The sequence below is a fragment of the Polypterus senegalus genome, chromosome 4 (genome assembly GCF_016835505.1).
Source record: "Polypterus senegalus isolate Bchr_013 chromosome 4, ASM1683550v1, whole genome shotgun sequence".
NCBI classification, from domain to species: domain Eukaryota; kingdom Metazoa; phylum Chordata; class Cladistia; order Polypteriformes; family Polypteridae; genus Polypterus; species Polypterus senegalus.
In genome coordinates this window covers 121,671,191-121,697,757 of record NC_053157.1, presented here as the reverse complement: position 1 = coordinate 121,697,757, position 26,567 = coordinate 121,671,191, and the positions used below count along the sequence as shown (strand labels likewise).

At 38.0% G+C, this 26,567-nt stretch overlaps 1 protein-coding gene across 2 annotated transcripts in view; it reads left to right on the top strand.

Moving 5' to 3' along the window:
• spata5 (spermatogenesis associated 5) overlaps positions 1-26,567 on the top strand; it is a 389,131-nt gene that overhangs the window by 132,403 nt on the left and 230,161 nt on the right. For both annotated transcript variants that reach the window (XM_039751220.1, XM_039751221.1), the window contains exon 14: positions 221-347. In XM_039751220.1, coding sequence (XP_039607154.1) covers positions 221-347 — 127 coding nt within the window. The remainder of the gene's footprint in view (positions 1-220; positions 348-26,567) is intronic.

The following is a 26,567-nucleotide window of genomic DNA, read 5'->3' as shown; positions in this document are numbered from 1 at the left end:
CCACAGAAAAGTTGTAATTATGAAAGAATAAAAAATATTCATTTAAGTATGTGGCAAAAATAAAATTGAGTTTTGTCAGTTTTAATGAATTAGTCATTAATGTTACCTTTTTGTGAAGTATGTATCAGATAAAGAAAAAAATATGATCTCCTCTCATCTTTTTGAATTTAATATTCTTCTCCTTCTTATGTTTAATAGTTTTTGTTTCAAATTATTTTAGTTCTTCAGGAAGTGGAAATGTTGCAGATCGTGTACTTGCACAGCTACTTACAGAAATGGATGGAATTGAACAGCTTCAGGATGTCACAATTTTAGCAGCTACTAACCGCCCAGATATGATAGACAAGGTAAGGACTGTTGAGTTTTAGCCAGGGTTTCTTACCTGGCTTATGTTTATATTCCATTTCCTTGTCTTTTTTGTTCACTTTTCAGTTTAGATCATTTATTATGATTATGTCTTTTAATATTGTTCTATTCCGTTATCATTTAGTCATTATATTTAAAGTAATTTTGTTTTTGTTATCTGTAGAATTATTTATGTACTGCTTTTTTTAAATATCAGTATGTGTCTTGTGTTTTGTGGGTGGAGCACCAAGAGGCAGGGCCACCCCTTGAATTAGTGCTAAGTGATTGCCCCCAGTGCTGGAAAAGCGAGGGCCTCTCTTTCAATTTAGTTCAGTTTTATTTGTAAAAAATGCTATTTTGTGTTGCATTCTTTGTTTTTAGATTCTTCCTGCTGTTGTTCTTGCATTTTTTGTTTCAGTATTTTAAGATTTGTTTACTTCGGATTGGCTTTTGAGCAACTCCTTTTTTGTTCTTTTGAGCAGTTTGTTATAGTTAATATTATAAGCATTCCTTGTGACACTTGTAACTGCTACATCTGGAGTTACAATATTCTCCCCCTGGTGAGACTTTTTCAAGTGTGTGAGACTGTGTTTTGAACTTATAGGCTTATTTCCTTTTTTAGGCCTAGTCAGGACTTAAGCCTCCCATTTTCCTGGGTTAGGTCTGTTTTCAGGGCTTTTTGGAAGCCTTAACTCTACCCTGTTTTGTGGAGCCAGAGATTTGTAACAAAGACTGCACTTTTCACTTTCTAACTGCTGGTTATTATTATAAGGTTGTGCTTATTTTTGATTGATTATCTTGGATTGACAGTTGCATTAGACTCCAACTTTACTGTTCTTTTAGCTTCATTGTGTAATTTTTCATATTCTCGCAGTCTGAGATTTTGAAGCTTCAGATATTCTTCACGGAGCTTCTTTCAAAAAAAACTTTTTATTTTCTTTGCTTTGTGTATGCATATCTCTGACCTTTCAGAAACAAAGTAAAAGCAGTGGTTCAGAATATAACACTTCTTTGGTACTCCTCCACCCAACACTTCAGTAACAAATCTTTTGCTCAATCTTCTTGTAAATTATGAAGTATTGAATTTGTGACACACATGGCATTGAGACTTTTAATTACAAAAACAAAGTATTCCTTCCCTTCAAAAAATTTTGTGATAAATATTATTTCTCACAAGCTGTTTTCTTTTACTTGTACATGTCAAATTATGTTATAACTAATATCTTTATAATGCAATTTTCTTACAACAAAGTATTTTTATGGTCCCAACTGTTTCCCCATATTCACATTATTCATATATATTCGAGTATATAGAAATCTCGTTATTAAGAAGTACATTCAGCAGATACTTTCATTGTAACGAAGTGCCCAAAAGACCTTGAAATGCTTGAATGAATCATCTGCAGAGCAGCTAGTTCTGTGGCCGCAGCTCAGTTGTGCACAATGATCCCCAAACAGAAACATTGTAATTTTTTTCCTTTCGAACTTTCCTCATACTTTTTTTTTTTTTGCCCTTTTTGTTTCCTTCGGTTTTCAGTGATACCTTTTGCTTATTGCTCGTCAACATTTAAAAAACATCCATTAGAATTTAACTCATTCTCACCCTCCTATAGAAACAGCAGACACGAAAAAATAACAGTTCATACTAGAAAAATAACTTTACATTTTTGTAGCTCTCGATTGCAGCACAAAAAAAAAAACAAGACGTTGCCAGTGAATTCGGAATTTCACCATCGACGCTGTGAACTTTCTTGAAAGACCGAGTAAAAAAAGAAAAAAAATCTTGAGTTGCAAGCGTATGTGAACTGCTGCATTTGAAGACGTCAAAAAAGCAGTTTTTATGTGGTTCAGTGATGCTCGTTCAAGAAACATTCCTATTAATGCGGCACTCATTCTAGTTAAATGTGAGGTGTGTAAACTCTCTTGGGACCTCCCCTAACTGGACAACACACTGAAGAGCATTTTGAAGTCCGATCTCCACATCTATGGAAGACTGTTTATCAGCTATGCTGCGTCTCTCCGCCAAATCAAACAGAAAAGATATTGATGGGTGATGCAGCCTGACTGCTGTGTCTGTGTATAGCAGAGTGCCAGATCACGCTACAATAAATAAGTATGCCGTTTCTGTTTCAAGCTGAATAAAATTGGTTTTCCTAAAGTATTGAGATTCAGCCTCATGTTTTGGGGTGCAAGACAGGGATTTATAGCGCAACCCCGATCTTTTATGATTTGCTTCTGTGTCACTTCACTGCAGCGGTATGAGCCTGTTTTTGCCCTGCACCGGCAACGGACGGACAATCTTCCACAGAAGCTGCAATCGTGTTTCAGGAAAGTGTATTATCGCAAGGAAATGCTAAGAAAAATTCTCTTAAGCATAACTTGTAGGCAGGAGGAGATTAAAATTAACACAAAAGAATCTATTGAAATGATTGCAAACGCCTGGGCACAAGTTAAAGAAAGCACTACAGTAACAAATACAGAATCTCATTACAACGAAATTTTTATTATAACAAAATATTTTTTAGGTCCCTGGGAGTTCGTTATAACGGAATTTGACCTGTATATTGATCAACCAGCTAGTGATTAGCATTTGTTGTATTTTTCTCTTTCAGGTGCAGTTGGCAACTGGCTTATAGGTGAAGGTATTTTGATGATTTTGCTAGACAGATAAGACTGGTGTGTCCTCAGGCATCCACTGCTTGAGTCTGTGGTCTTCAGCTTTAAAAAAGCAAAGCAGTATGAGAAGGGCCTGAGATATGTGCATTACTTTAACCTTAGAATGCAGATAGCCTGTTTTTTTTATTTTGATGCTGCACTCTTTCTGAATGGAGTTAAGTTAACAATTATAAAAATTAGCATGAAGGCACATATGAAAACATACCTGTGGGCAGTGCACAATGTAGCATGAAACTTCAATATTTATTAAAACATGATTCATTTGTAGCTGGTAGACGCTTTATTGCTTTGTGTGCAATATTATATGATAAACAGGATCTACAATTTTATTTTAATAATAAGCAAAGTTTCATATGTGTTCTAATCCTAATAATCACAAACCTTGGGATAAGCTGAATTTTATTATTTCTCTAGTACTGCATGCCAAAGACTTGTAGCAAGCTGCTGATTTTGTGTATTACAGTTTACAACTGAGGTACTCTTGGTTATAACACTGTTCAACTCCCCAAGGGGTCATAAGGTGTTTTCTGTTGTTTATGCTCTATATGTTCTAACAAAAGATAGTGTTGGATTAATACTAAAATTTTGATCAGCTTTACTACCTCAGTACCTGTTGTTGTCTTTCCTTCTCTAAACTGAATTGATGAATATGTAGTAAAGCTCAAGATAGCTTGATTTCATTTAATGATAATTACACAGATGCAGCGTAGCATGAGGAGAATCTGCATGTGTACTCTATGACAGTGTGCTGTTGTTAAAGATATAGGACCTCCTTTATAGAGAATGCAATTTTCTGCACATTTTCATGCAGTGACAATAATGAAATTTGCAAAATGCTGCTTTAGTACCTTTTTAAAAATTTGTTACAAAGTGTGGAAGCTGGCCCGGACACAGACAGGCAGACACGTTCATGTCACCCACAACATGTTTATCTATACTAATAAAAGGCAAAGCCCTCCCTCCCTCCCTTACTCACTCACTCACCAAACCCAACCCAACCCAACCAGGTGGCTTCACTGCGCTAACCAAAACTGATGTGCGTACTTATTTCAGTGGTATGATGCCACTGTCGGCCGCCATATTGAAGTTTCCAATGTCAGTAATTCTCCAACTTCACGTGTAGGTAGAAGGGTGAAATTTGGCAGGCTCATTCCTTACAGCTTACTTACAAAAGTTAAGCAGGTTTCATTTCGAAATTCTACGCATAACGGTCGACAACGTCCGCCATGTTGAACTTTCTTATTCATGGCCCCATCTTCATGACATTTGGTAGACGGCTTCCCTGCACTAACCGAAACCAATGTACATACTTATTTCGGTGGTATGACGCGACTGTCAGCTGCCATATTGAACTTTTCAACGGTCTTTGTTACTTATGGGCCCATCTTCAAGAAATTTGGTACGCGGGTTCCCAACTCTAACTGAATCCTACTTACGCATATATACGCCCATAGCCTGCAGCTCGGTCATCGGTGAGGCGGCGTTGGGTCCCCATCCCAACGCCTCCCACGTTGTTAGCTGCCTGCGTATATAAGGCCATCCGTCGCTCCAGTCTCTACATTCCCTTCCTTGCTTCGCCATGGGATTCACGTCTCCCTGCTGATAACTACAGCCTTTTTATTTAATCCACGGCTTCTCTGATGTTTTATTGTTCATTTATTATGATTATAGTTATTGTGTAGGTATTTTAGACTTACTTTACATTGTTCAGGTACTCATTTCCTTTATCATTCCAACCATACCCCCATTACCATGTCTATCGAGGTGATCACCATCGATCAAAGAACTGTCACTTACCGAGTGGTTTCCATGCCCGGAGACGCACCTACCTTTTCCATTCTCTTTGTTACATATTGCACGGCCATATCAGGCTCACTCTTGATATCTGGAGGAACATTGTGTCTTATGTATTGAATGACTGGGACAGGTTCAAGGTGTGGACTGATGACGGTACAGGAGATAATTATACTACACAGGAGCACTATAAGAGTGAAATGCTTAAGCCCTTCACCTATGCATCTGCATGTGAGTTGATGGCTGCCGCTGAATTGTTCGGTTGTCGCTTTCAAGTGTACTGAAATGGCTAAATATTTTACACTTTTCGACAACAGATTGACAGGTGACGATTTCAGTAGTGGACACTTTGATGTTTATGAATGTTTAAACTCTCAAAAGCTGGATGTGAAGTTATTGATGAAACTGGTTGTATACTTGCAACGCTTGACAGATGCCGAATGTCTCTTCAACATAAGTCCTACAAATACTGTCATAATTGAAACAAACCATGAAACTCAAACCGATTATGACAACAGCAATCCAAGCTGTGAGATCTGAAACAAGATTACTGTTCACATGGCCAACTGTACGTTGCATGCTCAAGTATAAGGTCAGTGCACAGCTTGGTCATATTACAACCGGAGGGCTGAACTCACAAAGTGGTATACAAAGAGATCCTTAACAAATAATTATTGGTATATTTTCCCTCAGTTTATTTTCTTCTTAATAAAATTTTAAGGCAGTACTTCGCCGCTGCGAAGCGCAGGTATTTTGCTAGTGAATTATAAAACTCACATGAAACAGAACATTGCCCTGACTGTGAGCTATAATGAATATTTTTATAACCACTGACAAGCCGAAAAGGGGAAACATGAGATAAACCAAAGAATTCTGTTCAAAGAAATATCTCTTCAGAATGTGGCTAAAATGAAAACCTGTAGAAACATCAGGTATAGAGCCTGGAAAAAATTGCCAGTGACTCAAGGTACTTAATTATTTGAGATTGAGACGTCAAAAAAGCAGTTTTTATGTGGTTCAGTGATGCTCGTTCAAGAAACATTCCTATTAATGCGGCACTCATTCTAGTTAAATGTGAGGTTTGTAAACTCTCTTGGGACCTCCCCTAACTGGACAACACACTGAAGAGCATTTTGAAGTCCGACCTCCACATCTATGGAAGACTGTTTATCTGTTTATCAGCTATGCTGCGTCTCTCCGCCAAATCAAACAGAAAAGATATTGATGGGTGATGCAGCCTGACTGCTGTGTCTGTGTATAGCAGAGTGCCAGATCACGCAACAATAAATAAGTGTGCCGTTTCTGTTTCAAGCTGAATAAAATTGGTTTTCCTAAAGTACTGAGATTCAGCCTCATGTTTTGGGGTGCAAGACAGGGATTTATAGCGCAACCCCGATCTTTTATGATTTGCTTCTGTGTCACTTCACTGCAGCGGTATGAGCCTGTTTTTGCCCTGCACCGGCAACGGACGGACAATCTTCCACAGAAGCTGCAATCGTGTTTCAGGAAAGTGTATTATCACAAGGAAATGCTAAGAAAAATTCTCTTAAGCATAACTTGTAGGCAGGAGGAGATTAAAATTAACACAAAAGAATCTATTGCAATGATTGCAAACGCCTGGGCACAAGTTAAAGAAAGCACTACAGTAACAAATACAGAATCTCTTTACAACGAAATTTTCATTATAACAAAATATTTTTTAGGTCCCTGGGAGTTCGTTATAACGGAATTTGAACCAAATTTAGTACTCACATTTACAGAAGATGCTGAAAGTGATCTCCTCTATAAGGCAGGCAACGTGACCGCAGCCGCCTATCAGGTGGCAGACGAGACGGAAGTCGTCTCAGTGGAGGCAGGCCATTATTTCGTGGGCCACCCTGTATAGCCAGTACATTGTTATTCTTTGTTAGGTTTGTCAATAACAGTAAAAACATGAAATAGAACATAGTAATTAAAAAAACACAAAAAAGCAAGGATAGAAATTAACAGCAGGTTAAATACTGTTTATTATGTAGTCCTTAACAAATGTATAAAACCCCAGCCGTTAGCCTTTATATCCACCTTTTATACCTATGCCCTCAGGCAACAACACAGAGCAATAGGACAAAGAGGAGAAAGCATTATAATGCTTAATTATCTATACTAATAAAAGGCAAAGCCCTCACTGACTGACTCACTCATCACTAATTCTCCAACTTCCCGTGTAGGTAGAAGGCTGAAATTTGGCAGGCTCATTCCTTACAGCTTACTTACAAAAGTTAGGCAGGTTTCATTTCGAAATTCTATGTGTGACAGTCATAACTGGAACCTACTTATGTACATATATACCGGCCATAGCCTGCAGCTCGGTCGCCGTGTGAGGTGGAGTCCCATCCCTAATCGTCACGCCTCCCACGTAATTGAGTGCCTGCCCATATAAGGCAGCCCGTCAGTGGCAATCCAATAGAAACACTCTGCCGCTAAATATTCGCGGGTGAAGGACTGTGCTTATGCAAACGAAGATGAGATGGTCAGGGTGGTGTTTGGCACAAACTCAGCGAAACTGCGAGAGAAACTTTTAAGTGTCGGGTCTTAGCTAACATTAAATAAAGCCGTGGACATCACACGAGATAGCACAAGCACAGCTGAGAACCTTCAATGCATGTTCTCCGAGCGGCTCACGTGAACTGGCACTACGCAGAGGACAAGGAAGAGCTGCAAAGAAAGCTGAACAAAAAACGCATTACACAATTGAGAAGGCAGCAAAAGAATATGAAGCGAGTGATGCATACAAGCATATTCATAAGTGCAGCTACTGCGGAAACAAATCACACGGTGGAAAAAGTCAATGTCCAGCTAAAAGAAGACAGTGTAAAAAAAACCTGTGCATGCAGTGTGTAATGTCTCAAATAAAGAGGAAGACGAGCTGTTTATTGATGCAGTAAGAAAGGAATCAATGAATGAAACCTGTTATCTTTACAACAGTTGACAAACACGGAATGTAACTTGAACACAACACATCCTCCAAATACGAACCTGATTGAAAGAAATAATGATAATCAAATCCTTGATGACAGCAACACTCATAACAGTGACAAAACAATTAAATTGACAATCATGTTACGTTATTTTTAAAATGTTTCCTTTTCTTTTTCATTACTTCTTTAACACACTACTTCTCCGCTGTGAAGCGCAGGTATTTTGCTAGTTATACAATATTTTCAAGGCAAAGTGCACACAAACCCCAAAGGTCCCCAAAGTCCTGGCCAACAACAATGTCTCTTTCCTTTTTCAGGCCGCCTCCTGCCTCCTCCAGAGGCCTCGTCCACTACACTCTTGACTCTCACCATCATATGAAGGGAGGCGGCCCCTTTTATACACACCTGGATGTGCTCCAGGTGCTTCCCATCAATCTCCCACCGACATGCCTCCGTGTGGCGGAAGTGCCGGCTGCGTACCCGGAAGCACTCCTGGTGTCCCCAGTCTTCTTCCCCCGGCCCTTCCGGGTGTGACGGAAGTGCCGAGGTCCAGGGCTGTAAAGTCACGGGGGCGCCCCCTAGCGGGGACCACGGGCCCCTACAGGGTTCAGCTTCTAAACTCTGTACCCGTGGCCCCCAAAGGAACCTGGGTGGTCGCCCCCACATGCTGTGGGGAAAGCGTAAGCCCTCCTCCGGTCTTCCTAGGTGTGCCGGCCGGGTCGCCACCCCAGCCATCTCCGACACAAGGTACATTTTTATTACCTGTGTACAGTACAATATTTATAAGAAGTAATTGTTCATGATACATCTGAGCCAGTATGTATCCACTTTCAATACATCAATGTTAGAAAACTTTTTTCTTCTTCTTTCAGCTGCTCCCATTAGGGGTTGCCATAGCGGATCATCTTTTTCCATATCTTCCTGCCTTCCACATCTTGCTCTGTCACACCCATCACCTGCATTGTCCTCTCTCACCACATCTATAAATCTTTTATTAATCTTCTCTTACACCTTCCTCTTTTCCTCTTGCCTGCCACCTCTATCTTTAACATCCTTTTCCCAATATACCCAGCATCTCTCCTTTGCACATGTCCAAACCAACGCAATCTCGCCTCTCTGACTTTGTCTCCCAACTGTCCAACCTGAGCCTACCCTCTAATGTAGTAATTTCCAATCCTGTCCATCCTTGTGACACCCAATGCAAATCTTAGCATTTTTAACTCTGCAAGCTCTGCCTCCTGCTTTCTGGTCAGTGCCTTTGTCTTCAACCCATATAACAAAGCTGGTCCTGTAGATCTTCTCTTTCACTCTTGCTGATATCTGTCTGTCGTAAATTACTACACTCTTCTCAAACCGTTCCACCCTGCCTACACTCTCTTTTTCACCTCTCTTCCACATTCCCTATTACTCTGTGTGGTTGATCCCAAGTATTTAAACACATCCACCATCGCCAGCTCTACTCCCTTCATCCTCACCATTGCAAATAAGAAAGGGCTCAGAGCTGATCCCTTATGTAATCCCACCTCCAAGTTGAATGCATCCGTCACTCCTACCACAGATCTCACCACTGTCACACTTCCCTCGTACATAACATGTACAATTTTTACATATTTCTCTGCCACACCCGAATTCCTCAAACAATACCACAACTCCTCTCGAGTTATCATATGCTTTCTCTGGTCCACAAAGACACAATGCAATTCCTTAGTGCCAAACACTGCATCTTTTGTGCTCTTTCTTGGCATGACACCATACTGCTGCTAACTAATCATCACCTCCCTTCTTAACCTAGCTTTCACTACTCTTTCCCATAACTTCATGCTGTTGCTCATCAATTTTGTCCCCCTGTAGTTACAACAGTTCTGCATAACCCCCTTATTCTTAAATATTGGCAACAGTACACTTCTCCACTCCTCTGGCATCCTCTCAGTTTCCAAGATTCCATTAAATAATCTGGTTAAAAACTCCACTGCCGTCTCTCCTAAACACCTCCATGCTTCCACAGGTATGTCATCTGGACCAGCGGCCTTTCCATTTTTCATCCTCTTCATAGCTGTCCTTACTTCCTCCTTGCTAATCCGTTGCACTTCCTGATTCACTATCTCCATATCATCCAACCTCTCCTCTCTCTCATTGTCTTCATTCATCAGCCTCTCAAAGTACTCTTTCCATCTCCTCAACACACCCTCCTCACTTGTGAGTATATTTCCATCTTTATCCTTTATCACCCTAACCTGCTGCACATCTATAAATCTTTTATTAATCTTCTCTTACACCTTCCTCTTTTCCTCTTGCCTGCCACCTCTATCTTTAACATCCTTTTCCCAATATACCCAGCATCTCTCCTTTGCACATGTCCAAACCAACGCAATCTCGCCTCTCTGACTTTGTCTCCCAACTGTCCAACCTGAGCCTACCCTCTAATGTAGTAATTTCCAATCCTGTCCATCCTTGTGACACCCAATGCAAATCTTAGCATTTTTAACTCTGCAAGCTCTGCCTCCTGCTTTCTGGTCAGTGCCTTTGTCTTCAACCCATATAACAAAGCTGGTCCTGTAGATCTTCTCTTTCACTCTTGCTGATATCTGTCTGTCGTAAATTACTACACTCTTCTCAAACCGTTCCACCCTGCCTACACTCTCTTTTTCACCTCTCTTCCACATTCCCTATTACTCTGTGTGGTTGATCCCAAGTATTTAAACACATCCACCATCGCCAGCTCTACTCCCTTCATCCTCACCATTGCAAATAAGAAAGGGCTCAGAGCTGATCCCTTATGTAATCCCACCTCCAAGTTGAATGCATCCGTCACTCCTACCACAGATCTCACCACTGTCACACTTCCCTCGTACATAACATGTACAATTTTTACATATTTCTCTGCCACACCCGAATTCCTCAAACAATACCACAACTCCTCTCGAGTTATCATATGCTTTCTCTGGTCCACAAAGACACAATGCAATTCCTTAGTGCCAAACACTGCATCTTTTGTGCTCTTTCTTGGCATGACACCATACTGCTGCTAACTAATCATCACCTCCCTTCTTAACCTAGCTTTCACTACTCTTTCCCATAACTTCATGCTGTTGCTCATCAATTTTGTCCCCCTGTAGTTACAACAGTTCTGCATAACCCCCTTATTCTTAAATATTGGCAACAGTACACTTCTCCACTCCTCTGGCATCCTCTCAGTTTCCAAGATTCCATTAAATAATCTGGTTAAAAACTCCACTGCCGTCTCTCCTAAACACCTCCATGCTTCCACAGGTATGTCATCTGGACCAGCGGCCTTTCCATTTTTCATCCTCTTCATAGCTGTCCTTACTTCCTCCTTGCTAATCCGTTGCACTTCCTGATTCACTATCTCCATATCATCCAACCTCTCCTCTCTCTCATTGTCTTCATTCATCAGCCTCTCAAAGTACTCTTTCCATCTCCTCAACACACCCTCCTCACTTGTGAGTATATTTCCATCTTTATCCTTTATCACCCTAACCTGCTGCACATCTTTCCCAGCTCAGTCCCTTTGTCTAGCCAATCGGTACAGGTCCTTTTCTCCCTCCTTAGTGTCCAAACTTTCATACAACTCATTATACGCCTTTTCTTTAGCCTTCTCCACCTCTCTCTTCACCTTGCACCTTATCTCCTTGTACTCTTGTCTACTTTCTGCATCTTTCTGACTATCCCACTTCTTCTTTGCCATCTTCTTCCTCTGCATGCTCTCCTATACTTCTCCAGTCCACCACCAGGTTTTCTTTTCCTTCTTCCTCTGTCCAGATGTCACGCCAAGCACTCTTCTTGCTGTCACCCTTACTACATTTGCTGTAGTTACCCACCTGTCTGGTAACTCTTTACTACCACCCAGTGCCTGTCTCACCGTCTCCCTGAACTCAACCTTGCAGTCTTCCTTTTTTAAATTCCACAATTTGATCCTTGGCTCTGCCCTCACTCTCTTCCTCTTCTTGATCTCGAACGTCATCCTACAGACCACTATCCTATGCTGCCTAACCACACTTTCCCCTGCCACCACTTTGCAGTCTTCAGTCTCCTTCAGATTGACTCTTCTGCATAGGATGTAATCTATCTGTGTGCATCTTCCTCCACTCTTGTACATAACCTTATGTTCCTCACTCTTCTTAAAATATGTATTCACCACAGCTCTGTCCATCCTTTTGGAAAAATCCACTATCATCTGACTTTCTTCATTCCTCTCCTTGACAACATACCTACCCATCACCTCCTCGCCTCTTCTGTTCCCTTCACCAACAAGCCCATTGAAATCCGCTCCAATCACCACTTTCTGTTCCTTGGGTACACTGTCCATCACTTCATCCAACTCACTCTTGAAATCTTTTTGCTCCTCCATCGCATACCTAACTTGTGGGCCATATGCACCAACAACATTCATCATCCCACCTCCAAATTCCAGCTTCATAGTCATTACTCTGTCTGACACTCTTTTCATTTCCAAAACACTTTTGACATACTGTTCCTTCAGAATAACCCATACGCCATTTCTCCTCCCATCCACACCATGATAGAACAATCTGAATCCACCTCTGATCCACCTGGCCCTTACTTCCCTTCCATTTAGTCTCTTGCACGCACAATATATCAACCTTCCTTCTCTCCATCATATCTTCTAACTCTCTCCCCTTACCAGTCATACTTCCAACATACATTTATGAGATTAATTAGTTATTTATTATCGATTTCCAGCTATATATAGAGAGATTTTTTTTGTAGAATTGTAGCTTGGGCACCTTGGTGATTTGAGCTAGATTTATTATGTATGTTAAAATTAAACAGCAGATTGTCTCAATTGGAGCTCTGATTGACTACAAAGTTCTTGAAAAGTACCATTTACTTTCAGTATTGAAATTAATTAAATATTAGTGCCTTACCATTTTAAAAATAGGGTTTTTCAGTACTGCTGCACTGCAAATTCCTAAGTGTGACTCACTTTTTTTTTAAAATTGATATAGGGTTTTGGGTGTTTTTTGTGCTACATAACAGCAGTTGTATTATAAATTGTGTGCTTTTATTTGCATGACATACTGTACAGTATCATTTTCTGTGTTTGTTTAAAGTTAGCCTGCTCTCTCTCATCAGAATAAGTGCAAGAAAAATATAATTAAATGAAAATGTCCTCAATATTTTGCATACATAATTTCATGGTCAAGTTTTGGAAAACGTATTCTAGTTGCAATAAGTAACATTTTGAAACATTACCACTTTAAACATATATTCTTTATAATTTGGCATGAAAGAAAATGCATATAGGTGTATATGTAAGCACGTTATTGGCATATTTTTTTCAGTATAGAGTTTCCACATCTGTCTGACTGTATGTATTCATCGGGTGCCTATGAATCTGAGTGAGATTGAAATTGTAGCATACCAGCGTGAAAACATTCTGCTTGTGTTACCTTGGAGAATTCATACAGCACAGCCTTGTTTGTGGAATCACTTCCTTTCCAACAGTACTTTAAACCCTATTAACAAGTGTAGACTTCCCTCGAAAGCAGTGTTAAAACCCCAGGGATCTTTTGGATTGTTTTAGCACAGGAAGTGATCCCAGCAGCTGAGAAATCAGATTATTTTCCTCTCCCCCTTTCTGGTACCCCCACTGGGCCCAATTTGAATGTCAAACACAGCTGTGATGTTAAACACAAACCATTGAATTGAAGGTTGCACTAGGGACTGGATTGGCACCCTGGAGCTGCAGGCTGTCTTCCTATCCAGGGGCCAAAAAATGCCTCATCATGAAATGACTGATTTACATTAGAATGGAAGGATATGAGTCGACAAATGAAGATTAATGAGATGATTTGGTGCCAACACACCAATTGTTGTCAGACTGATAACATTCTATATTTTGTCAGTTTGATTGGACAAAACAAAGATGTTTACAAGAAATAAAAATGCTGCATGTTTTTTATTATCTTTGTAGTCACACTTGTTTGAAAAGATAATTTTCCAACTTTTAACATTAAAACATCAAGTTGTTGCATAAACAATAACCTGATTTGATCTTTTCCTGATATGTACTGTGTTTGCGTTCAGATGGGATAAATTGATTAATTTATATATCTAACTGTACTCCTACTGAAATGAGATTAATGGTGATTAGCTGCAAATTTAGTACAGTTCACAGACACAAATACTGTACTAGTATTTTTGGTTGTTTATTATTATTTTGGAATGATACCTGTTTCTTTATGAAAACTTTTTACAGTCTTTTTTTTTCTTGTCTTATAAGGTGTAAAAGCCCTGTTTAAAATAAATAAATAACAAACACATTACTATGGTATTGTATGTATATTGATTAAATCATTAGTTTTGCTTCTTCATCATCTATTTATATTCATTTTTGTAGCCATTAGAAAATGTACTTTAAATATTGTAGCAAAACTTTCTCCTATTGCTTTTTAAACCTGGCTGATATTTTTGAAAGCTTTTTTTTTTAAACATAACATTTGTGTACCCATCACTTATTAATGTGTTATTCCAAAAAATGCCAGTAGATGGAGACATTAAAGTCTACTTAGTCTGATTTGCTCAGTTACCAGGTCTGTTATTTATTTATTTGTTCTGTTTTGGTATTTTCATTCCAAAGCAAAATTATTTTAACTTATGCATGTTTTGACAGTCATATTTTAGTATTGAAATAAGTCTTTGTTATTATGTAAATAAAATTTTACATTAATAAGACATTTTCTTTTGTACATAACATTAACTAGGACAGTGTGGCACATATAATATTTTAACATAGGTTTTAATGTTTAAGTGTTCTTCATTTTTAACACAAAAACAGCTTTTTTTAAAGGCACTTAATATTATATTTTTCTGTTCAGTTGTGACTATTATCCATCAGTGAGTTTACCAAAGCCGTTACCGCCCACTGTCCTATTGTAGGCAGTTAGAACCTATATTAATAGCATTGGGTATAAATGAGAAATAAGTCCTGGATAAGATCCATTCCATTTCAGAACACATAAAAATATGCCCGTCTAACCTCAAATTTGGAAACTTCCTGCCTACCATTGAACCTAAACTGAATGTTTTCGGGATATACTAGAGAATATTAAAGCTCCTCATAGACTGTGACTAAGCTCATATTCAGTCCCAGTTTCTTGAGTCTGTGAGGCAGTAACTGTAATTCTCACTTGGATCTGCTGCTTTATTATGGATATAGTAATAGTAAGTAGAACAGTTTAGGTAAAAGTAGCCTTAACCAGTGGACTAACCCTATAAACGGGCAAGAACTCATGCTGTATCACTAATATGGCATTGAGCTGGTCACATGATTAAACTACAAGTTCAGTTCAGGCGAAAATTTACTAATGACAAGATAGCTCGATTGACTTTGTATTCTTTCCTTTTCAACCCTCAATTGCAGTGTATAGTTTCTGTTTGTTTTGAATTATTCATCCGTTGTGGTAAGTAGCAGAAATTTAAAGGTATATACATCAAATGCATTAGCTTTTCTGTTACAGTATCAACATTTCTTACTTTAGTTTAAAAAAAAAAACTTTTTTTTTTAATGGTGCAAAGAGGAGATAACTCCATTTCTGATGCAAATTAAATTCACTTAATATTTTAAGACAAAAAACTACTGTAACTCGATGCAACTGCAAATACAATTGTGTAATTAATGATATTGCTTTATGATTCACTGATTTTAATTAACCTTTTGTTTTTTAATTATTATTGTTAGTATATACTGTTAATGCAGTATAAACTTAATATAATTTAAATATACATAGTTTTAAATATAAAGTTGTAATATAAAGTTGTAAAATGTTATAACATTCACAAAAATGCGTAATCTGATTCTGAGTTGAGAAGTACTGGAGCTTGTGCAGGCAGCATTAGGCATATAGCAACAACCAACCTTGGATGGATGTCAGTCCATCACAGGGCTTACTCACAGACAGGCTGCTCACAGACAGGCACACATTTGTATGCAAATGACGATAGACACTCAACCTAACATGCACAGCTTTATGGATGTGAGAGAAAACCCCAACTTCCTATCAGAAATAACCCAAACAGATACTGGGAGAATGTGTAGGCTCCTCACACAATTTAACTGGGAATAGGATTTGAATTTAGAATTCTTGGTGTATAAGATTGCACTCTTGAAAAATGCACCATTCTTCCTCTCCAAAATATTTTATTAAAATAACTTAATTATGTTTGCCTAGTATTTTCACAAGTAAAGTATACATTTGAGCACAGCTTAGACTATTTGTTTTCATTTTTTGACAAAGTAAATTTAAAAAATGCATGCATCCATGTTTTTGTCACAGTTTATAAAATAAACTCCAAAGTAATTGGGCAATTAGAGGAGACTTTTGCAAAAATTAGCAATTGAAAACTTTATGGATGATTTAATGTGAAGGCTCATTAGTTTCTAAGTGTACTTAGCTCAGAATTACATTGTAAAAGTAAGTAAATACCAGCTGTGGCCATGTAGCCAGTCATACTTGGAAGAAGTATCACAACAAGACCAGCCAGTCTGATAACTCAACTGTCCAATAAGTTATAGCTTCACAAGATGGTTGATCTTAAAATGATTTTGAATTTTATCTGATTTTTTAGGTATACAATAAAATGCAGATTATGCCATTTGCATTTTTTAATTATTGCATTTTTTTAGTTGGTCACTAAAGTTACTGCTTGAGGAAAACTGTTACTAATTCAGGAACTAATATACTTCTGTGAATCCTATTGGGTCTCTTTCCATAAAGCAAATAACAAATTTTAGTCATTAATTTTATGCCTCACAACTTTACCGTAGATTAGTTAAATATACTTTACAATTTTAAGTCATTTGCAAATGACAAAATGTGTTTTATTGTTTAAATTAAATAACTTGCCCTGGATAAATTTTTAACAAGTTTTCAAATGTGTTATCCAATTTGTATGCAAATATCTTTTTATTCTTTCATTTTGTACAAGGCTTTCTAGATTTCGTCTTATAGCTTTTTCATAGCATTATCTTATCACAAAACTGAGGGAAAAGCAAAATGCCAAAGGCTCTTCTTTTATATAGAAGTGGCATATCATCTGATCATGTACTAATCAAGTATCCTCTCTCTTTGGAATTACTGTGGATTCAGGGATGTAACTAGTTTTTCACATGTGTCTTCTGTATGTTGGCTTATTTTTTTGTTGAATAAATAATTGTGTTCATTCTATTCCATTATCAGTCCTATAAAACTAAGTTACTTGCTGTTGTCCTAGAGAGTGGAGGCATGCTGCATGTTGACATGTTCCTGCAAATAAAAATTTCATTGTACTCTGCACATGTGACAAAAATGATCCTATTACTATGTAAAACAGTCGAATGGAAAGCAGTTAAACTTAGTTTTTCACATGACTAATAATATTCATAGTAATAATACATTATATTTATATAGCATCTTTCTCATGCTCAAAGTGCTGAATAATGGAGCATATAGAACATTGGAAACAAATAATGTCCACATATAAACGTTGATTAAAGATAACTACTGCAAGCACAAAGGTTTAAATTAGAATGAGAGACAATAAACCAGAATAAAATGATAAAATATGTAAAATACAGCAAGAAAGCCCTGAACAAATAACATCATTTGTGATACAAATGCAGATCATCTTAAGGGTCTTGACAGAGAAGGTAAACTAAAAGAAAGGGTCAGAATGACAGGCTAAGTTATTGTAAATGCCTTCCTGAACAAACATGTTTTTATTTGTGCTTCAAAAGAATGAATTGAGTCGGCTGATCTTTAGGATGCTTTACCTAAATTAATAATGGGTGCAATATCTCTGAGGGCTCTGTCACCCATAGAGCGCAGGCTAGTTTGGGGCACAACAAGATTGGCAGAATCATTGGACCTCAGTGGACAGACAAGAACATAGAGAAGAAAGGCAGGAAGATTCCCTGGACTTGTGCTTCCACATGTTTAATACATGCTTTACTTGATATCATTTTTATGATGAGATGAATTATACAGTACATCTTAGTATTCTAAAATGTTCAGAGAGCTGTAATATCATGAATGTAACATATTCTGTGTAGTGATCACTGCCTGTGCGCTACTGTCGGCGTAAGAGAAGGCCTGTTTAAGAAGGATGGCGCGATTAACGACTGGGTTGGGGAACACTGAAGCATTTAACGTGCTACTTTAGTTATGATGAGGTTTGAGAAACTCTAGTAAATTAAACATCGATTTTAAAATGAACTTTGTGACATACTTTAATGACAATATAACTACAAGATTAAAGTGGAAATTTTGAGATTAAAGTCCACAGAGGATATTTATATTGATTTGCATATTCAAATAGTATTCAAGTAGTTCTGAGAGGAGTCAGGGTGGGGCTGTAGGAGTGTGCATGTGCGTTAAACTTCACGTTGATTGGGTTTTATAAAGGGGAAGTGCGTGGAACTTTGCTTATGCACAGTTTTATGCATCTGAATGTTTTTGTGCATATGCACATTTCCAGTTTTGTCAATACACCATGCTTTAGTGTGGCTTCTGTGCATGGCATTATAATAAGGGCCCAGGTCATTAATACATTTAGATGAAACTTTTGAATTTTTGGAAAATGAGGTGGATGGAGAGGGAAAACGAGGAAAATTCAAAAAGAGGGTTAACTCGTATTAGTTGAATTATTTAGGTTTATAACTTTATGACAGAAATAACTGAAGGAATTTTCACAGTCTTCAGTGGAAGAAGTGATTGGGCCAGATGCTGGTTGATGTACTTTATTAACCGCAGCAAAGAAAACTTTTGGATTATCACAGCCACTCTCTGATATTCTTCCATAGTGTGCATTCTTGGCTGCACTCTGTGCATCTCGGTAAGCCCTTTGATGGTAAGGGATACCCTGGGCATGGTCAATGAAAATAGTATTATGTGACCCTCTTTTCTAGGTGTCTGTCTTTTTTAGTTTTTAGATGCTTTTTTAGTTATTCATTATTAAAAAGACTTAATTTCACAGTATTTTGAAACTGGAGAAAAAAAGTTTTTGTAAGTGTTTAAATGTAATAAGTCAAGGTTATTTATTTGTCAATGATAACATGAATGTTATTAGTGGAATCAGCTAGTATGATGTTGAAATTGTCTTCAGGCAAACAGAATTAAAAACAAGTAAATAAATAAGATCAGTTAACCTGAGGCATTTATGAAATTTCCTATACTTAAATAGGGAGAGTCTGAAAAGTCTATGTATGAAACACATATAAAAGCTAGTTCTCTAAGAGATCATTTGGTACTCTTTTATATCTGCTTCAAATAATTGATAGAAAGATGATCAATAGTGGTAGACATTTTTAAAGTGATATAATAGTTGTATTTTATCTAATAATAATTATATCTCAGTCATGTTATTTTTAAATACAAGTAATACTTATTAAATGTGTTACAGCTATATTTAGAAGAATGGATTAAACAAAAAATGTTAAATTATCATCAGGAGTACTATATTTCTAGAATTTGCATGTTCTTCAAATTTATTTTCCTCACATAGGTATGGTGTTCTATTGAAAAGTGTTAAGTTACTTTAAAGCAGGCATGTCAAACACGTGGCCCCCGGGCCACATGCGGCCTGCAACAGAAATCTGTGCGGTCCGCATGACAGATCCTATTTAGCACTAAACTTGTTCAAAATGATTACTATCGTTTTTGATTGAATCATTCTGCATCTTCGGCATTACATATTGACTTTTCTTACTTCTGTCTTCTGACAAAAGCACATTTTCCCATGGCATTACGGTACCGGAAATGTCATCTGCTAGTATAGTTGCAGCCATGAAGTCGCAACTGAAGTGCTAGGCTGTGGTCTCGGCACACTACCAAGCCGCGAGAGAACTGCCAGCAACGGAGACTCACTCAATGAAGGGCTACAGCAAAAAGGCTGCCCCCTTCACTGAGGACACTTTTCAGAATGCTAGGCCCCGCCGCAGAGAGAGGAGAGAGCGCGGTGAGAAAGTACAGTATTACAACAAAGTATTTTTATGTTTCTGACAGTTTCCCCATATAACACAAGTCCACAGAAATCTCGTTACTACGGAGTATATTCAGCAGCAGATACTTTCATTACAACAAAGTGACTGTGAAATGCTTGAATGAATCATCCACAGAACAGTTAGTTCTGTGGTAACAGCTCAGTTGTGGACATTTGCACAACGATCCCCAAACAGAAACATTGTAAAAAATGTTCTTTCTTCGAACATTCCTCGTACTGTTTTTTTGCTGTTTTTGTTTTGTGTGGTTTTAAGTGATACCTTTTCCTTATTGCTCATCAACATTTGAAAAACATCCATTGGAATTTAACTCATTGTTACCCTTCTGTAGAAACGGCATACTTGCTATATGCAAAAAAAAAAAAGAAAAATCTCGGGTTTCAAACGTATGTGAACTGCTGCATTTGAAGATCCCCAAAAAAGCCGTTTTTATGTGGTTGCAGTGATGATTGTTTAAGAAACATTCCTATTAATGTGGCATTTATTCAAGAAAATATGAGGTTTTTAAACTCTCTTGGGACCTGGACAAACAATCTCACATGTGGCAATAGCGCTTCGGCATGCACTTCAGCATGTTGTTCCCATTGGGTGGGGGGATCCCAGATCCCAAAAGAGTTCAGAAACCTTACAATATGAAGAAGAAGAAAAAGAAGAAAAGGATAACTGTGCTGACCAAATGTGCTTCTGCATTTAGATAATGTTCGCGTTGAATTCCTCCCACCCAATTGCATGGCAGTGCTTTAGTCATTGGATTTGGGCATCATTCGCTCCCTGAAAGTGTATTATCGCAAGGAAATGCTGAGAAAAATTCTCGTCAGTATAACTTGTAGATAGGAGAAGATTAAACTAACGCGAAAGAAGCTATTGAAGCTGCTTCCATTTCCAACATCCTGTCTTTGTGATGCACGTTTTCTGCCGTGATAGCAACCAAAACGAGATTACGGAGTAGACTGAACATAAGCAACACACTTCGCATGTCACTGTCTTCCATCCTCCCCAGATAGGTTCGTCTGGTTGCAGGAAAACAAGCTCAGGGCTCTCACTGATTCTGCATTATGGTAAGCTGTATAATTTCTATTACTATATTATAACTTAATAATAATAGAAATGTAATGTAAATTGTGTATAAAACTGCCCTGCGAACCCTCTCATATTTACCCCACAAACTCAAACCTCCAACAACCCACCCGTCCCTGGAAAAATTTGCTTCTAGTAAAGCAGTCCTTGGTGTCAAAAAGATTGCGGACCACTGGGCTACACTACTGGCTGGGCTGCTGAGACTGGCCACTGGGCAGAACTGACCATCACGAGTAGTAATAGCTCGCATATTTTCACGTTTTTTTGCTATAGTTTTATGTAATTTTGTGCTAGTATTGTAACGAACAGTTAGTGCAGACTATAGCTGAAGATCTGAAGTGGACGCGAGAAGTTGGGGAGTTGTTTGTTAACAGATTTTTGTGATTTTGAGTTTGTATTATTAGTGTAGGTCAAGGGGCTTTTTGCATATCGGCTTATTTTACAATATTAACTTTGAAGTAAACTTAGTAAAGTAAAATTTTATTTTTGGAGGATTTGTTTTCCAACATGTATTACTGAGCAATGAATTCAGTGAGCGTTTTCGCGATTTCAGTTCACACGAACAGGACTTAGTGCTGTTTACGTCACCATACTCTTAAAACGTTGAGAATGCGCCTGAGAATATCCAAATGGAATTGATTGAACTGCAGTCAGATTCTATTCTGGTGGCAAAATACAACGAAGTTGGTGTGCCAGGCTTGTATGCTTACCTGCCACCCTCGTATGTGTAGATCCATAAGTTGGCATCGAGAGTACTGTCTATGTTTCGAAGCACTTACCTTTGTGAGCAATTGTTTTCGTTAATGAAAGCTACCAAAACCTCACATCACTCAAGACTTACTATCGAGTACCTTTCATCCCTCATAAAAGTTGCAGCTGCACAAGATTTCCAGTCTGATATTGACAAACTGGTTACTAACAAGAGATGCCAAGTGTCACGACAAAAGAAATAAATCTCACGCTGTAAGACTCCTATATAAGCCATGAATATACAACCCCAAATCAGAAAAAGTTGGGACAGTGTGGAAAATGTGAATAAAAAAATAAAGCAGTAATTTACAAATTTCACTTAACTTTTATTATTATGCAGACAGTATGAACACAAAATAATTCATGTTTTTTTAGTCAACATCATTTGATTTGTAAATAAACATCCATTCTTGCCATTCAGGCTTGCAACACATTCCAAAAAAAGTTGGGATGGGGGCAATTCAGGGGTAGTAATGAGGCATAATAATTAAACAATGACGTGATTTGAAACTGGTGATGTTAACAGTTGATTGCAATCATGATTCGGTACAAAAGCAGCATTGAGGAAAGGCCTACTCCTTTAGGAGCAAAGATGGTCAGAGGATCGCCAGTTTGCCACCAAGTGCGGGCAAAAATCTTTGAAATGATGAAGAAAAACGTATCTCAAAGACAGATAGGAAGAGATTTGGGCATTTCTCCCTCTACAGTGCATAACATAGTGAAAAGAATCAGGGAATCTGGAGAAATTACCGTGCGCAAAGGCTAAGGACGCAAGCTTAAACTGAATGGCCGTGATCTCCGAGCCCTCAGACAGCACTGCATTAAAAACCGTCATTCATCAATGAATGATATAACTGCGTGGGCTCAGGACTACTTCAGGATGTCACTCTCAAGCACTACAGTACGTAGTTACATTAGGAAATGCCAGCTAAAACTGTACTGTGCCAAAAGGAAGCCCTACATAAATAGTGTCCAGAAGCGCCGTCGACTTCTCTGGGCTCGGAGGTATCTGGGATGGTCCATTGTGCAGTGGAAACGTGTATTATGGTCAGACGAATCGGTTTTTCACATCTTCTTTGGAAGAAATGGACGGCGTGTGCTGCCGACCAAAGAGGTAAAGGACCATCCAGACTGTTACCAGATACAAGTCCAAAAGCCAGGGTCTGTCATGGTATGGGGTTGTGTCAGTGCCTTCGGCAAAGGTAACTTGCACTTCTGCGATGGCACCATTAAAGCTGAGAAGTATATCTCAGTTTTGGAGGAACAAATGCTGCCTTCAAGACGACGTCTTTTCCAGGGACGCCCATGCTTATTTCAGCAAGACAATGCCAAACCACATACTGCGCGCATAACAAAGGCATGGCTACGTAAGAAGAGGGTGCGGATGCTTGACTGGCTTGCCTGCAGCCCTGATTTGTCTCCTATAGAGAATGTCTGGTGCATTTTGAAATGAAAAATGCGTCAATGAAGACCCCGTACTGTTGTGCACCTAAAACGTTGTTTGCAGGAAGAATAGGACAAACTAAAACCTGCAACACTTAGTCACTTGATTTCTTCAATGCCTAAACGTCTTTTAAGTGTTGTTAAAAGACAGGGGAACTGTACAAAGTGGTAAATGCTGTACTGTCCCAACTTTTTTTGAAATGTGTTGCAAGCCTGAATGGCAAGAATGGATATTTATTTACAAATCAAATGATGTTCAGTGGTGTGGAAATCAAATTTATTTCTACTTGTCCACGGACAAGTAAACTTATAAAATCCACTTGTCCGCCAGTTAAATTCACTTGCCCATAAACAAATAACAAAAGTGAAAAATAGTTTATTTTTTCTGATCTCTTTTATTGATACCAAAACTGCCTTCCATTTTAAAACTGAAAAAAGTTCTTTCAGGGAGTAGTATTTTGCCACCTTGCTCTAGAACATTATATAAAAGATTCCCTTATTTTAACTGGCTAATAAACAATGCCTTCATTATAGCTACACTAGTTCTTTTTTCATATATTACAGTTACATAACAGAACACTGTCCTGATTCATTTTCTGCCATGTTGTTCATCTTTTGTCTTGCAACATCTTTTCCCCCAAGAATCTTTACCATCTCAGACAGCATGGGCTGAATGCTGTTCATTTCTGGTTGAGCTGAACTGCATGGTTCCTAGACTGATGGTCCTGCAGAAGTGGATGCTGACGACTTTTTAGGTTTTTTATGAGTGATGTGCCTGTTGCCAGGTGACAGCCAGAATTCCACAGCTGGTCATGGGTCAAACTCTTCTAAAGAAGCAACATTGAACAGCCTAGCATAACGCTCAACCTCCGAGCGTTCAGCTTTAGAAAACGCTTTTTCAATTGAACCAACTTTTTTCTTACTTTTAGACTCATGTCTCTATCTGACGTACTAAACCCCCAGTTCCTATCCTTCTTCTTTCTGCACATAACCAATCACCACACGATAAACGCCTTTGTGAAATTAAAACTAGTTATAAGCTTAGACCTCTGAATGGATGGCACAATTAAACATGTATAACGATTTTTTTTTTTAAAGTTCTGAAAACTCTGAGGTCTAGGTTTGTAACAAGTTTTAATTTCACAAAGACGTTTATCGTGTGGTGTTTGGTTATATGGAGAAAGGCAAAGGATAGGAACTGGCTGTTTAGTACGTAAGATAGACACAGCAAACATGCAATAAAGAAAGCCTGCTCAGAAAAACATCCATTGAATTCTGCGTTCGTGTCTCCGACCTCAAGATCACGAACCCAACATTTACACAATATTTCAGTTAAACCTGTGCGATACCCATTCAAATATCCAGTTTTTTGGAGCCTCATCACACCTGCCATAAACTTCTCTACACTGAACATAGACCTGAGGACCCCTTAATGCAAGGGAGCAGCACTACAATCACGCCACCGTGCCCCCCGCCACCCATGTCTAATACATGCTTTAATGCATTTCATCGTGAAAAAGATATCAAGTATTTATCTTAGTATTCTGAATGTTCATTGAGCAGGAATATCATGAAGTCAATGTGCGGCAATTGCTGCCGGCGCTTCCTCAGTGCAAGAGGAAGTCAGTTTTAGAAGCGCGCAGAGATTAACAGCTGGGTCGGGGAACACTTAATATAAAGTATTTAATGTGCTATATTAATTTATGACGGGGTTAGAGAAAATCTAGTAAATGAAACATTCATTTTAAGATGAAATTTAGTTTGTGACATTCTACTGATAAACTACGAGTATAAAGTGGAAATGTCGACTTTAATCTCGACATTTACATTTTTTTTTGTCTTCACTTAACTCCTCAATATATCACAACCTACGCGAAATTGCAAATTTCAGGAAAGATTAACTGCCTAACAAGCTTTATGTGGAGAAAACAATTGCATTGTAGGTGAAATGACCGCATTTTATGTAGAAAAAATGAATTTTATCAATAATATATAAAAGTTATCGATTATAATGAAAAATCAAATTACATCGTAATGTCGGCATGAAAAAAATGACCGCATCTCCAAGAGTGTAAATAGTAGGGTAAAATACTTATGTAAGACCACAAGAGTGATTCCCCTTTGAAAAATCAGCTGTCATTTTGTAAACAATATTGAATACCAATTTGAGACATGAAGAACATACCTAAGTAGACTGTTTCCATACGAATTACGTACCCAACTGTTTAAAATTTGAAAGTAGTGGTAAAAATGTGCCCTGCACAGCACATTCAAATTCTTTTTTTCTCCAGAAAATTGCACTTGTCCGCCGACAACTGAAACAGAAAAACACGCTTGTCCGACGGTCAGTTTACCCGTGTCGGACGAGTCAGGCGTTGGATTTCCACACCCCTGATGTTGACAAAAAAAAAACATGAATTATTTTGTGTTCATACTGTCTGCAATGAAATAAAATTTGAGGAGAATTTATAACTTGCTTTTTTCTTTTTTTATTCACATTTTCCAACTTTTTCTGATTTGGGGTTGTAATATAATAATATAAGGACTTAGCTAAGAGGCTAAGACTCTAATTGTACGCTGTTGTACAGAGATTGCATGGAAATAAATTGCTTTTCTTTAAACTTTAAGTGTTAAATTTTTTAAAGTTTTCAGTATTGGAAAGAAAGCTACAGTAACTTTGTATAATAGTATAATAGTATTTGTTACAGTGCGGCCCGCACACGCACGTATGGCAGTCGAAGCGGCCCACCAATGGTAGTGAGTTTGACATGCTTGCTTTAAAGCATGTGCACATGCATTTTGTTATGAAGTGGCCTCCCATACAGTACAGATTCTTCAATTCACTTATTTCTATTAAAGTAAAGTATATCTCCTCAAACACTTGTGGTGGATTAAGTGGTTAAATAAATGAGTGGATTAGCTGGATACACCAAAATTTCAGTAATAAAATCCCTAGATATTGAGACAGATGTTAAAAATTAAGTTTATTGAATATAATTTTTTCTCCTCTCTAAATAGCCTCCCAGTAAATTAGATCTGTGCTGTTCTTTTTACTTAGTACTGTTTAAAAGCTACTGTAATTTCTAAGTTTGTTTTGTTTATTTCGTCTAAAGTTATGGGTTTCATTTATTTGGTTGTTCTTACCTTTTTCTGATATTTCTTTTGAAAAGCACAAGTGATATCCACTATAACTTGAGCACTGAATTGTGTAATTGTCCCTTTAAACTGTTTGGTTTATCACCAACTCCAAATTGCCTAATCAGCCCTGTGTGAGTGTGTGTCCGTATGTGTGAGTCAATCATGCAATAAAATGAATCTTAATGTTGTTATAGAGCTGTTTCATGTCTTAGGACTTGTCATGTTCATTTGGGTGATGACTCCCAGCTTTCCTACATTGCAATAGTTGAGTTTGTTAATGAAAGGATGAATGAATGTGTATTTAAATATTATTCTTTTACATCACTGTCAACAAACTCATTGTGTTATTCTTCCAAATCTTTTTCTAT